Below are 16289 nucleotides of genomic sequence, written 5' to 3'. Positions count from 1 at the left end.
GGAACCAAACCTTGGAGATTCAGTGGCAAGCCTTGAAGAAAACCCTGATTGATTCAGTCAGAGAGGCATGTGGTGAGGTTGTCTGCAAGGATAGAAAAATCAGAACTCCAGGGTGGACACAGATAGTTAAAGAGGCAGTGAAGGAAAAGAAGAAAGCATATCAAAAGTTCCTGGCAAATAAGTCAGCTTGTGCTCTTAGAGAATACAGAGACAAATGTAAGAAAGTTAAACACTGTGTAAAACTAGCTAAACAAAAGTCATGGGAGGACTTTAGCAAGAACATAGAAAATAAATATCAAGAAGGTGGTAAGATATTCTGGAGGTGTTGTTGAAGGCTTAGAAATGGAGGAAAGAGTGCTGTAAAAGGAGTTAGAGATGATAAAGGTGACATGAAAACACAGTAGAAAAAGATATCCTTGAAGTATGGAGTAATTACTTCGAAAAATTGGTAAATGAAACAAGCAGTGATAGCACAGTGGTAAAACACACACAACAGGCATACAGTCAGGAACATATATCCATACTTGAAGAAGAAAAAGCCATCAAAAGCGTGAAATGTGGAAAGGAGCAGGAGTAGATGATATTCAAGCAGAAATGCTGAAATATGGTGTTATAAAAGTCTTACAATGGCTGCACTGCATGGTTCAGAAAGCCTGGACAGAGGGACGAATTCCCGATGATTGGAGTAGAGCTCTCATAGTACCCATATATAAAAAGGGAAATAAAACTGAATGCGAGAATTACAGAGGTATTTCCCTGCTAAGTGTTCCTGGCAAGATTTACGCAAGTATACTTGAGAAACGGTTGAGGAGTATTTGAAGAAAAACTTGGTGAAGAACAAGCTGGATTCAGGCCAAATAGAAGCTGTCAGGATCAGATTTTCACTTTATGACAAATAGTTGAGAAAGCATGGGAATATAACAAAGATCTGTATTTAAGTTTTGTCGATCTGGAAAAAGCATATGACAAGGTGCCAAGAGAGAAGCTATTCAGTACGCTAAAGTTATATGGTGTCAATGGGCATTATATCAAGCAACACTTAGTCTGTATTTGAGTTTTAAGTCGGCAGTTAGAATTGAAGGAAGTACAGGAAGATGGTTTAATGTTAAATCTGGTGTGAGACAAGGATGTACATTATCCCCTCTGTTATTCATTATCTATATGGATCACATTATGAAGGAAAGTACTATTAAACATGATATCAGAATTGGAGATGTTAATGTCAGCTCTTTGCTTTATGCGGACGATGTTATACTTCTAAATAAATCTGCTACAAGTTTGCAAAAGTCCCTGACTAAACTGAATAACTGTTGTAATAGATCACTGAGTCTCCATATATAATTTTCTCCTTAACTTATTTTTCTTGTTTGTTCACTCGGTCTTTATTATTACTTCAGACAACCTGCTTCTTTCTCTTTTCAGCTCTGCTAATCTCTTGCTGCTTCTGCAATTTTTCAATATTATGTTTTGTCCTATGAAGGATAACATTCAAGCAACTATTTCTTTATTAATGTCCATTTCGATCTCCTCTATTTTCACAGCTGCACATTCAACATTAATAACATAATTTTCCATCCTACTGATGGTACTTTCCACTCTACTATCATTTGCTGCATTTTTGCCACCTAATAGGCATTCACTTTTGAAACATTTAATACACTCTATCTCTCTCTCTCTCCAGTTCCCCTCCACATATCCTTTAATTTCATCGGTATGGTGCCACATACTGGCACCACTGATGATATCTCATTTAAACAAAAAAAAAAAAAAAAAAAAGATTTACTTACAAACTAAATAGCTCATTCAATCACAAATTGGTGTAAAACAAAAACTACAATAAGTTAACCTAACATTATTGACTAAAATATGAAAAGTACCTAATGAAAGTGTGACAAAATAGTGCTTCCCTGGTACAGAAATTCACAGTATTAATCCTGCCATCCAGATTCAAAAAGGTAAGTCAAAAGGAAATGATTGTCTTGGTTGGCACAAATGATTTGAGAGGCAAGAAGTATTTTATCAGAGAGGATATAAAAGAGTTAGAAGATGCAAAACTGAAGAGTGAGAAGGTGAAGACTAAGTCTCCTACCACTCTATGATAGAGGTTAACTAAGTAGTAGGGCACTGTCAGTTAACGAGTCTATATGTAGGTTTTGCAGAAGGAATGATATACGATTTGTGGATTCCTGAATTGACTACCCTATTCAATATTTTTGCTTGAGAAACTAGATTCTACACTTGTCATTCTCACACTCACTTACTTGCCTTCACACAAATTCACCTGCTTCCACTCTAACTGCTTAAGTTTGCCTGAAATTGAGCTTCAGCATGCCAGGTGAACAAAGGTCTTTCTCTAGACACCTAACACTAAAACCGTTTAGATGCAGTCCATCAGCATTGTACAAATCCTTCTTTCTTTCTGCCAAACACAGACCACAGCTTATCCTTCAGGTGCGATAAATCTACTCTACACACACAATATACCACCAAAACCATTATTAATTTAAATTAAATAAAATTTATTAAATTATTTTTTAAGATGAAAAGCCAGACGGCTATTTTTCTGGCGAGGTTGATAAGTTAAGGGGATAAAAATCCCTTATTGTTTATCAGCCAGTAAGCGAAACTAAGATCAAAGACTACGATCTGAACGTTTCATGCCGACGAACTGTCGGCGGATCCAAGCATAAGTGACCACTTGGTAGTGCCACACCAAGGCAACACATTGCAAAGGTGGAGTAAGCTCCCTCACTATTCTTGATATTTTTTCTCATAATGTAAAAACACACAGCTGCTAGGAGATGTAGTACTGCTTTACATTATGAGGAGAGATCACTACCCAGACCGGTTTCAACCTTTTTTGAGGTCTCATCAGTGAGTAGCTAGACCTAGAATATCAGAGTTTAAGTGAAAAGAACTTGCATACTTTCGCTATACGAATGCCAGAAAGGTGTGTCACTATATTATATTATAACATATTATATTATAACTAAGCTGAAAAGCCAGACGGCTATTTTTCTGGCGAGGTTGATAAGTTAAGGGGATAAAAATCCCTTATTGTTTATCAGCCAGTAAGCGAAACTAAGATCGAAGACTACAATCTGAACGTTTCATGCCGACGAACTGTCGGCGGATCCAAGCGTAAGTGACCACTTGGTAGTGCCACACCAAGTGGCACTTTTCATCTTAGTTATAATATAATATAGTGACACACCTTTCTGGCATTCGTATAGCGAAAGTATGCAAGTTCTTTTCACTTAAACTCTGATATTCTAGGTATAGCTACTCACTGATGAGACCTCAAAAAAGGTTGAAACCGGTCTGGGTAGTGACCTCTCCTCATAATGTAAAGCAGTACTACATCTCCTAGGAGCTGTGTGTTTTTACATTATGAGAAAAAATATCAAGAATAGTGAGGGAGCTTACTCCACCTTTGCAACGAGTTGCCTTGGTGTGGCACTACCAAGTGGTCACTTGTCGGCATGAAATGTTCAGATCGTAGTACTGGCTGATAAACAATAAGGGATTTTTATACCCTTAACTTAAATTATTTTTTATTATTAAATTAATTATTAAATAACCATTATTAACATTAATTCATACAAATTTTAAAATTCAGTAAAGAAATTATCTTTGCTTATTATAAAAGAATAATTTTACACATTCTTACCTTAATAAATGAACTGCGACACTTGGGGTAATTGTATGAACTGGAATAGGTGAAAGCATTGAAGAATCTTCTTGAACACGAGCAATACCAGCTATATAAAAGAAAGTCAATATATCTGGATCGCTATCAGAAAAATCATTCTGATCAACTAATCATTCGCAATGAAGTAAACTAATAATGGATGAATAATTCAAAATATATTAATAACACAGGTGACTATGAATGGGTTGATAGTGTCAGGATTTACAGCATCACATACAGTTCATCACAGAAACTGTTAACAATCTACCTAAAGAACAGAACTCCTGTGTAATGTATGTATATTATTATTATTACATGACACCTCCAGAGAGTCCAATGACTCATCGAGGGAGGGTGCCTAGTCTACAACTCTGTTTCCGCCACTCAGTTCACCAACTACAATGAACCGCAACTACAATCACCATCTACACCAACGACATCTACTGCCCACCACCAGTATCTTTACAGATGATCACAAACATTCATGCCCGCGGGATTCGAACCATAGCTGGAGAGCGGATATGCTAGCAACTCGCCGGCCACGGCGGCTGAATGTGAATATATAGTTTAATTTTAGAGGCTTTTCCTTACTTTTTACAGGTTTTCGAACAGGTGTTGCTGCATATCCTAATTATTTTACAACTATCCCATTCACAAAGAATAGTAAATGCATATAAATTAATGTGCTATTATAAATTAGTAAAACAATTTTAATGTTTTACTAATTTATAAAAATAGTAAATATTAAATTAGTAAAACAATTTTAATGGCATATCAAAACAGGTAAAAAATTTAATATTTTAATCCAGTAATTTGCCTACAGTAACTAAGGCATTTTCAAAATTAATAACAACAAAGCATGAGTGAATAAGAACAAGAATTTCAAGCAATTATTCAAATATTTTGACTGTGCTTCTCTGATGGGTGCAAAGGTGATTTAGGATGACATAGGATGACAGTCTCTTAAACACCTGGAAGATTTTTACAACCAAATTTGTTTAAATTAGGAGTGTTCTGTAGCAATAAGCTGATCCCAAAATAACTGAAGCTGTATATTAAATATATTTTGGGTATAACTATATAACCTAAGCCCTAAAATAAAATTTACTATAGAAATTTTAAACAACTGATGTCTCCCATTTCAGATACTTGAGTTATCAGACCCCTGGATAACTGTTATGGTATCTATAGAAAACACAGGCATATACTAACAGATATTTAACCTGGCATTAGTAAGGTGGGGGCCCACTAAACTTGCTTGCATGCAACAGCCTGTTGTCTATGGCGTCAAGTAGCAAGGGAAGCTATACTGAGGCATGACTCACTGCCACACGTTGTTAAAAAGTTATAGTCGATTTAAAATCTTTGGGGTCTGTGACACCCCACTTTACTAATGCCGGGTTAAAAATCAATTTATGTCACTTCCTGCATAAATATATGGCTGATTAAAAACACTAGCATACAGAGCGAGTCATTTGTCCAAAAACATTATACTCGAAAAAGAATTACAAAATATCTTAAAAAGTTTCAGCAATAATGGATATAATCCTAAAAAATAAAAAGATTACACTGGCCAACAAAAAAAAATTTTTTTTCTGCTGATTATGATCTGACACTTGTTTTTTACTAATTTGGGTGCACTGATTTCAAATATCAAACCCATTTTTCTCTATCACGGCAGGTTTTTCCTCTATGGCATTTTCTTTTTGCTAATTTGTAAGTTTTTGATAGTTTTTAGGAGGCAGTACTATTTAGAGGATCAAAAAAATCGATTTTTTAATATTATTTTCTAAAAGTATGTACTTTTAAAAATCTGTTCCTAACTTTTTATCAAGACATTCGAAAAATTCCCGAAGATATAGCCTATTATTCAAAGCGGTGCGCAGATTAGAATCAGAGCGCTCACCGCTCTTGCTTGTTAGTAAACGAATAAATGCATAAGAACCTGCAACGGCACGTACTGGCGCTTTGAATGCGAGAGAGGCCGATAACCGACCTAATACATTTAGGTGATGAAAAGTAGGCGATGACAACTGCCTAAAACAAACGAATGCTATATACGTCATAGCGGACAAAGAACAATCGAAATCAGTCAATCGTTAATCGATCGTGAAAGTATGATGAGCGCTTATAACGTTTCAATAAAGTCTCTGGTTTTTTTGTCTTGTTAATTGCATGTTAGTCAGCAGTGAAGAAAAAACATCATGTCTACTACTCGAAATTGTGTCAATAGTGTAGATTCCTTCTGCTACATTTGTGGCAACTTTACTGTTCCCAGTCAAAGGACAAATATCACTGATTTCGTTAAGAAAGTGTACTTTGCATACTTTGACATAAAAATTGCAGATCAGGACAAGTCATGGGCCCCAAATAAAGTGTGTAAGTCATGTGTAGAAAATTTACGACAGTGGAGCAAGGAAAAATGCCAAAAATTAGCTTTTGGCATTCCAATGATTTGGCGTGAACCAAAAAATCACGTAGATGATTGCTATTTTTGTTTAGTTCAGACTTCTGGTTATAATAAGAAGAATAAGAAAAAAATTGTGTATCTAAATCTCGACTCAGCAATTCGGCCAGTTGCTCATTCCAATGAAATAGCCGTGCCAATTTATAAAGGACTTCCTTTACTTGAGAATGAGCATGATCGGGATATGCCAGAATTTCTAGTTCTGGACCGCAACGTTTTACTCGAGTGGAATTGAATGACTTAGTAAGAGATTTGGGCCTATCAAAGGAATCATCGGAATTGTTAACTTCAAGATTAAATGAAAAAAACTTGCTGGAGCAAGATACGAAGATAACTTTTTATCGTAGCAGGGAAAGTTATTTTTTTATAAATATTCTTGTAATTTTTAATGAATATTGTGAAGTAGTTATGTATCTAATTATTGGCCTCTCTCGCATTCAAAATGCCAGTACATGCCATTGCAGGTTCTTACGCATTTATTTGTTTACTAACAAGCGAGAGTAGTGAGCACTCCGATTCTGATCTGCTCACCACTTTGAATAATAGGCTATATCTTCAGGAATTTTTCGAATTTCTTGATAAAAAGTTAGGAACAGATTTTTAAAAGTACATACTTTCAGAAAATAATATTAAAAAATCGATTTTTTTGATCCTCTAAATAGTACTGCCTCCTTAAAAATATCAAAACTTACAAATTAGCAAAAAGAAAATGCCACAGAGGAAAAACCTGACATGATGGAGAAAAATGGGTTTGATATTTGAAATCAGCGCACCCAAATTAGTAAAAAACAAGTCTCATATAAAAGTCAGCAAAAATTGTGTTGGACTGTGTTATTAATTCCTCATCTAATAACAATCTAAATACCTAATAGTAAACTCAACAGGGAACAATTAAATCACTCAATAGTGGTTCCTTATATCAAAGCCACTTTATAAACCGATGTTTAAACTGCCTTTCCTTATCCATTTTCCAAAGGATAAAGCCCACCTGCTGCTAGTGTAAACTTTCTTATTATGGACTGTTGGAACTGCAGCTAAACAAAGAGAACACCAAAATTATATATAATTATGGATTAATATGAAAAAGGACCAGCAAACCATGGGCTCAACACTCATCATGTACCAAGAAAAGAGAATCTTAATAATAAAAGATCTCTTTCCACCTGATACTGTTTAACTTGTGAAACACTGTCTAGAGAACACTTTGTTCAAAATAGCAGTCCTGAAATTTGAAGAATCTGAAGGATTGGTCATGAGCGCAACAATTTCTCAGCACTTAGCTAATTTATACAATGAACAAACATCTATTGAGAGATACCCAACAAACCAAGTATATGAGAAGGACATATATAGACAATGTTTTTATCATTTGGATAGGATCAGAAGAAACCCTCCATAATAACTCCAAATCAGAATGGGAAGTTAATATAAGGCATCAAGGTAGGGTTGGGGCTAATGGGGGTCTTAAATTCATGTACACTAATGCTAGGAGTATTAGGAACAAGAAGGAAGAGTTTTTGGCAATGGTTGGCACTTCCAGAGGAGATAGTTTATTCCAGAGAGTGGTTTATTCAGGAGTGGAGTCTAAAAGACGGCTTGTGACTAGTGGTGTGCCACAGGACTCTGTTCTTGGACCACTGCTTTTCAATTTATTCATCAATGATATAGGAAAGGATCTGAGAGGAAGTGTTCACTTGTTTGCTGATGATGCAAAGTTGGGCAGAGCAATTGTGAGTGCACAGGATGTCAAAATTTTACAGGATGATTTGGATAATTTGGAGGACTGGGCTAGGAAAAATGGATGTCAATTTAATGTGGCAAAGTGTAAGGTTATGCACTTTGGGGTGAAAAGAATAGCAGCAGTATATCACATTGGTGGAACCGTACTCCAGGAGATTGATGAGGCCAGAGATTTGGGAGTGTTGGTGGATAGAGAATTGAAGTTTAGGGGGCACATTGCAAAAGTGACTAAATCAGCTCATCAAATCACTTGGCTTCTGAAAAATACTTTAAAATGCAGAGACAAACAAGTTGTTGTTCCTCTGTATCGAGGCTTGATAAGACCCCATCTGGATTACTGTGCTCAGTTATGGGCACCAGGGTTTCTTCGTGATAGGGAGGAAGTGGAGAGGATCCAGAGACGAGTGACCAAGATGATAGCAGGTCTGTGGAACGAACCTTATGAGAATAGGTTGAAGATTTATGGGTTGCAGAAATTGGTCGATAGACGAAGGAGGGATGATATGATTTAGACATTCAAATTACTGAAGGGTTTCTATAAGATTGATCCAGAAGATATTTTTGAAAATAGGACTGGTGGTGGGAGGACTAGGGGCCATGCATGGAAGCTGGGCAAGAGTGTGGTTGACAAGGGTGTTAGAGCTAGGTTTTTTTACTTGGAGAGTGGTGAATGAGTGGAATAAGCTTCCAGAGTCTGTTGTGGGTGCTACGACCGTGAATGAGTTCAAGGCAAGGTATGATAGATACTGTGTGAATGTCGAATAGTTGTTCTTGACATGATGTTGGGGCTTCCCTCGATGAGTCTGTCGACTCCTTGGAGTTGCCCGGAATAATAATAATAATAACTTCACTGACTTCTTCAACAGTTTAAACCAGAAAGTCCAATTCGTATCAGAAGAAGAAAAAGACAGATTCATTTCCTAGCTGAATATTCTCATGTCAGGCCGGTACTACATGCTAGTTTGTTATGTTGGATCGACATGTTGGTTTGGAGAAATCCATCAAAAAGGACATATCAGAGATATGGAAAAAGCAATGGGCACATAAATCTAGACTAGCTATTTACATCATTAACAAGTTAATTGGCAACTCACTAAAATGCTGTACATAAAATTTAATAATTATGTATAAATTTAAGGAGGCAAGTGAAATGATACGATGTTCAATGCAATGCAATAAAAATCAAGGTCTAATCTTAAATCAACTCTGGGTAGCATACATAAAGGATCTACATATTAATGAATTAGACTATGAGACAAGCTATATTATATCCTATGTGAACAGTCTTGTGTTGAATGAATTAAAAAAATGACATTTGTTAATTCAGAAATACCTATGTAAATACTGTTTTTGTGTTCTGTCTCAATCTGAAGAAATACACAATAGTGTCCATTCATGACTTATTTTTTAACAGTATTAACACTAAACAATTTTATCAAAGAGATGTTTTATTAACTGTTTATATTTCACTGAATTTCAAATCAAATTGTTTGGTGTTATTAATACCATTAAAATATAAGTCATGAATAACTGTCAACACCTAAGCTTATCTGTTAGATAGACACAACAGTGTCATATGAAACTAGTAATTTTTCTGTAACTTTTTCCCCCCATTACATTAACAGCATATTCATAATAGTTTAAGTAGGTCCTTGCAAAGAGCATTAAGCAAAAAAAAAAAAAAAATCCTACTAAGATTTATTCAACTGAATGAATCAGAAACCTCTAAATCAGAGGATTTTTGTTAAGAGTAAGTCTTGCCTTAGTAATTTGCTTGCTTTTTATAATAAAAGTGACAATGGAGTTGGATAAATTACTACTCAGTGATACTGCTGAACTTAGCGACAATACTAAATCCATAAATTTTTCATTCAGATTTAACAAGCAACAACATTCCCAGAGTTAATATTGTATATCAGAAAATATCAGACTAATTGTAAACTACCAACAACGTTTGTATTTTAAGTAATATTCTCTATACAATATGTTATAGTTATTCATTGTAAAGTTTCTAGAAGTTAAAACTATGTGAACTTTGTATAAATATTTGTGGCATGAAGAGAATAAGATAACCAGATGAAGAAGTGAAGGCCTGAAGCAAAACACATGCATCAGAGAGGAATTGCGAGCGGAAGTTTCCCGTGGAGCCCACTAGGGGAGACGGCAGTACTAGGTGCAAGAGAGAAGTAAGTGAGGTACTGTGAGCAAAGGAGAAATAATGTGACGTACGAAGGTAAACATCGCGCGAGTGATATATAGAGCATGGCACTGCTGGCTCGTGGCTCTTTTTTCCCCTTTGTTCGACTGGTCATCAAGTTCAGGAGATCCCTCGGAAGTCGTAGGAGCATGCAGAGATTTTTCTAGGTAGCCCATCGGTCAAGCAGTACTTCAGCGAGCACTGATCCTGATCCTGCAGAAGGCCCAGTGCAGATCGACAAGTCATGCTGAACCACTTGACACGATAGCAGTGAGCCAGAGCTATTTACTTCGAAGGAGGAGACTTGTGTCCAAGCCCACCGGTCGATTCTCTTAGATGACATCAAATAGGAGCATAGCCAGTGAGATGGAGGTACTGCCAAGACAAGTGTAGAGAAGGCCAAGTAATTCCACAGTCCCTGGTAAAGTGTTCTGTTATGTAATTGTGCTAAAAGGGATTATCATTGTTTGCGCAAAGAACTTTAAGTTATTCGTGTTCCGTTAATGAAAGGACTCTAGGGCTTATGCAAAGTGAGAAAGGGGAACCTCATGTTCTGGGAAAAAGGGATTGTGTATGAATATGTTTTTATCATAAAGTGCTCTCAATCTGTTATTACAATAACCTTTAGGAATGTTGATTACTGAGTGAATGTTTAGCCAATAATAGAAGCTCTAATCTAGATTCATGTTGAAGATGTTAAGAGAGAGGTTACATCATTTAATTAATTAAGCTTATTCTCAAGATCGTTGCGATTCTATGCCAGTATTTGATTGTACCTGTAAATTACTTGATTTGATAATTAAATGTCTTTCTTTTATGTTAATCTAATGACTTGCCTGAATTTATTCCTATTGCACCGCTCATAAAACTGAACCAAGGAAGGAGGTAAAACTTAAAGGTGGTTACAACTGCAATTGAAATTTAGTTGTTTTATGAATTAAGTACTTAATGAAATTATCTAGATGCTATATAATAGTGAACTATTCTAGTGTGAATTCCCCGATTTTGAGTTATTCTCTGGTCTAGGATTTAGGGCGGCGCAGCATAATATAAATTTTCTCCAAATCCGAAAAGGGATAAACACCAGGTACTAAACAAAGGAATTGGTGCTACCCAAGGGCAATCCCTTTGTCTTCCTTATTTTGATCACTATTGTTAAATTAAATAGCGGCCTAGAATTGAAGCAGCGACTGCAAGCAAGTACAAAAGGTAATCATAAACAATAAGAAATTATACAAAATCAAAATAAAATAAATATTACACCAATGATGGATATTAATCTGATGATTTGAATTAGAGGCTGACTGATGGACAGATATCAGAGTGGTTTATAGAAGAGAGCTGAGTGCAGAAGGAGGAAGGCTGGTTCCGACTAGTAATGTAATGTAGGGCTCAGTACTTGGTCCTCTGTTGTTAAATGTGTACATCAATGATACAGGAAATGCTTGACCAGAAATATTCAGTTTTTTTTGCTGATGATGCAAAACATGGAAGAGCAGTAGTAAATGAAGGGGATGTAGAGATCCTGCAGGATGACTTAGACTAGCAGTATGGGCAAAGATAAATGGCTGCCAGTTTAATGTGGCCAAGTGTAAGGTGAAGCACTTTAAGAAGAACAGATCACAAGCTGTGTACTATATTGAGGGAACTGAACTACAAGAAAATGTAAGGACAAAGACTTGGGGGAGGAGACAGGGAGTTGAAGTTAGTTGATGATCAAGAAATAGTTATATCAATATCAGAAATGATCAAGAAATACTTAAACTGCTTGATTGCTCAAATTGACCAAGGTCCAAATTTTCTTAGGTTTTTTTTTTTTTTTTTTTTTATATCAGATGAGACTCACTTTGAATTCCCCTGAAAAGTTAATTTTAAAACATCTTTGGTGGTCACAACCACCTCGTGAAATTGCAGAAAGACCTTTACGTAAATTCAGAAGAATGCACTGTTTGAGTAACAGTTTTTGAGAGGTCTAAATGACATCATTTTCTTTGAAGAATGAAAGGAATTTTTTTTTTTTTTTTTTTTTTTTTTTTATGTTGGGCCCACACACACGAGAGGTTGGCTGGTCAACCTATAGTATGTTAGTACCGTATGTGGATGGTGGGTTGGGAAAGGAGAAACTTGTTTACATTTGACTTAAATGCCTGTATGTTGTATTCCTTGGGAAATACGTCAGGGGGAAGACTGTTCCACAGTACCGCAGTAGCAGGGATGAATGAGGAGGAAATGAAACTAGTTCTGTGGGTTTCAAGGTGTACTGTGAAAGGATGTTAGGCAGCAGCTGTGTTCAAATAGGCTTAGTACAGAGTGGGAGAAATTACTGATGTTGTTTCAGACGAATATTTCCCATGGAAATATTTATAGAATATACAGATTGTAGAGACCAAGCATCTATGTGAAAGTAAAGGGAGCGAGTTGGTGAGAGATGGGTCATTTATTAGTCTAATTGCTCTCCTCTGTATTGAGTCAAGCATTTTGAGGAAGCTTTTCAGAGCCCCACTCCAGACATGAGAGCAGTATTCAATAGCTGAGCGAATTTGTAATTTGTATAATGTTAACAGCTGTTTAGAGGTTAAGTAGCGTTTTGAGTGAAAGAGAAAACCCAGTTATTTGGAAGCTGAGGATGCAATGGTTGTGATGTGTTTATGCCAGGAGAAGCTTGATGTCAGGGGAATATAACCATTATAAAGCAACAATGTGTGTGGTGCTTGAAATGTTTTGGAATGAACTGGCATCACTTTATCATCGCTCTGGGATAAATGCTGGTTCCATCAGAATAGGATGCCAGTCTAATGAAACCATTATGGCTAGAGAAGGGCTGTCAAAATACTTTGTGAGTTGGAAAATCAGTCACAAGACTGAATTTAAGTGGGCTCCCCACAGCCCCAATTTAAACCCTCCTGATTTCTACTTATAGGATACTCCTTAAATTTGTTTAAACACCTTAAACTCAAAAAATACATTGAACTAAATGGGGATCATCTTGAACATGTACTATAGCTTTGAAAGCAGAAAGTATTGGATGTTATATAGGAGTTGTAGAAAACTTATATCCAATTTTGAATAAAAAAAGATTGGGGGGGGGGGGGTCATATGGTAGTTGGTGAACATGCAGTATTTTACATGATGTAGTTTTATAACAATAATTATGCTATCACAAATCAGTTTTTAAGTATAATAAATGTTAAAACAAGCAGCATATGACTGATAGAAGATAGGGAAGGGAAAATGCTAACTATCCTCAGGTAGCACTAACATAGTTCTTCAATTTGTCCTAATCTAACAATATCTAGGTCAGTGTTTTTTAAACTTTAAGTGGATGAAACACATCTAACAAGCCACAACTTCTTTGCATGGAGGGTAGTTGAATTGTGGAATGCATTGCCTGATAGAGTGGTGAGAGTGGTCAATGAGTTCAAGGAGTAGTATGATAGACTTTGTGCGGGTTTTCGAGGAAGGACCTCCCAAGATTAGTATTTTGACTCCATGGAGGCCTGAATCATAATAATAATAATAAATGAAATGAGATAGAAAATAACAGAGTGTATCTCAACATTTTTTAGCTTGTAACAAGTTCATACTGGGCATTGCCACATCATGTGTGTTTTATTTCAAATGGGAACTCACTAGACATTGTATTATGTTCCTCCTGCCTAAAGTGGGAACACTTTTACAAAATTTTAAACACATATACTTGCATTTGAAAATTTGTTTTACATAAGTCAGTTAGTTTCTGCACTCAATGACTGCATCATGAAAAGATGTGGCCATATATCTTCGGCAAATGAAAATTTGAAATAGGTTTTTAGGACAAGTATTCAGTTAGATGCTAAAATGAAACTTTGTTTTGTTGCTTGTATGCGGTACAGTATCTGTCGGGAGATATACTAAAAAATATAGCACTTTATTTTTCTTTCATCTGCAGTGCAGTGCCCATTTGTGTGGGAATGTTTATCACTATATAAAGACATTTTCATTCCAATCTTCCAAAAGAATACACAGAGTGAGCAAAAATCTGTTGATTCCTGTGAATAAAAATGAATCCTATGTTTTATGGAAAGCACAACTACTGCATTAAATAAAATATTTCCCAATTTCTGTTTTTGTCTTGAATTTTTATTTTTTTGTATGCTGTATTTAAATATCAATAAAATCATCATCAGCAGCCATTTTCTGTCCACTGCTGGACGAAAGCCCCACCCCCAAAGTTCTCCATTGATTCTTATCTTGACCCTTCTATCGCAATGAGTTCCTGTCATCTCTTTAATCTCATTCTCCCACCGTTTCTTTGGTCTTCTAGTAGCGATCTATCCATCTCTAGATACCAATTTGATATCAACTTTGTCGATTTTTGAGTGTTATTTTTGCAATATGACCTGCCCTTTGCCATTTGGATTATTTAATGACTGTTATAATGTCTTTCACTCTAGTTTGAGCTCTGACCCAAGTATTGTGCTTTCTATCTAGAATGGTAATACCGAGTAATGATCTTTCCATTTTCCTCTGGGTAATCCTCACCTTGTTGGTCAATTTTTTAGTCAAAGTCCATGTTTAACTTTCATGTCATACCAGAAGTACACAACTGTCAAATGTTTTTCTTTTAAAGTTTGATATTAACTTTGTTGAATGCATGGAAAGGCATATGTGTTAGCAAACCATGTTAATTATTTTCATGGATTTTAACACAGAGTGGTAAGAAAATAATTAATAATTATTAACTTATTAGCTGATATTATATCCAGCATCTTCAGAGCACAAGAACAGTTCATCACAGTACACAAAACAATTTGGCATAACATTGAGTTATAATAAAGTAAAGTATAACATATGGTTTAAATATGCAACTCTAATTCAAATTGGCAACTCTAATCTACTCACCTCAGGACAAACTCTTTTCTTTATCACATCCAGGAGTTTATGAAGTGCTCTGTTTTTGTGACCTAGCTTACTATGGACAGACAGGAAGAACTGTTGACATCAGCCTTGGTGAACATAAAAAATACATCTAGCACTATCGTTATGGCAAGTCGGGTCTAGTAGACTATGGCTTGGATACCCGTTCACACAGGATCAAGTGGAAGAAAGCAAAAGTGCTACACAGAAGTCATAAGTCAGAGAGAGAGAGAGAATGTTTTTGGAAGCCAACAGCAGCTTTAAAATATACTTCAAACCTCTACAAATATGGCTGTGTAAATTTACCAAAAATCTGGGAAACAGTCATTTTAAGATCTAATTATTACTTGTTTAAGTTAAGGAAACTATATAAAGTTTGGCGATTCCAAGCGTAAGCAAATACCTGGATACTCCAGCAACTGACCCTTAAGGTAGTGCAAGCTAAGGCAACTCATGTCAAAGGTGGAGCAAGCTCCGATCACTATTCTTGATATTTACCCATAATGTGAACTTAGCTCCTAGGAGCTGTATTACTGTTCTGTATATCTGGAACAGTAATACAGCTCCTAGGAGCTAAGTTCACATTATAGGTAAATATCAAGAATAGTGATCGGAGCTTGCTCCACCTTTGACGAGTTGCCTCAGCTTGCACTACCTTAAGGGTCAGTTGCTGGAGTATCCAGGTATTTGCTTACGCTTGGAATCGCCAAACTTTATATAGTTTCTACTATATTCGGCATGAAACTCTTTGAGTTTCTTATTCAGCTAAGAAACGATATGAGATGTAATATCCCTTAACTTAAATGTCATATGCCGAATTGAAGCCTTTGGTTCTTCGTATATCTAATAATTATTACTTGTTTTCTCTCTTTTCCCAACATAGATAGTGCCTAATTAGGACTTTAGTTCCTTGTGTTGTCCTTACAATTTTTTAAACTAGTCCCACTGTTATACCAAATTGCTGTTGATTCATGTATGTGACAAACTGTTCCTGATATTTCATTGTTATTATATCCATGGTGGATATAATAACAATGAAATATCAGCTAATAAGTTAATAAATACTTTGTTAGGTTCTCACTTTATTATATGTATTAAGGCCATGTATTGTTTTGTAAGACTTTTGTTTCAGTTTAGTATATATAACGTGTGCACACTGGGTGGCAATGTAAAATGCATTTTTGCACGTTGACATCATTACATAAAGGATGACGACTTCACTTCAATTGCCTTAGCAGTACATGTTAATGTGATATCCCATAATGCAAGATACACATCCTTGTGGATGTGTGTCTTGC

At 35.8% G+C, this 16289-nt stretch overlaps 1 protein-coding gene across 1 annotated transcript in view; it reads right to left on the bottom strand.

Moving 5' to 3' along the window:
* Positions 1-16289, bottom strand: part of LOC150097811 (N-acetylated-alpha-linked acidic dipeptidase 2-like) — a 309838-nt gene that overhangs the window by 207777 nt on the left and 85772 nt on the right. Inside the window, exon 5 of the mRNA XM_090406796.1 lies at positions 3671-3761. Coding sequence (XP_090262922.1) covers positions 3671-3761 — 91 coding nt within the window. The remainder of the gene's footprint in view (positions 1-3670; positions 3762-16289) is intronic.

This window comes from Typopeltis vanoorti, chromosome 17, assembly GCF_054136105.1.
Source record: "Typopeltis vanoorti isolate ZY-2024b chromosome 17, IOZ_Tvanoo_1.0, whole genome shotgun sequence".
Taxonomy (NCBI): Eukaryota; Metazoa; Arthropoda; class Arachnida; order Uropygi; family Thelyphonidae; genus Typopeltis; species Typopeltis vanoorti.
The sequence above is the reverse complement of the archived record's forward strand: the minus strand, read 5'-3'. Positions and strand labels throughout refer to the sequence as shown.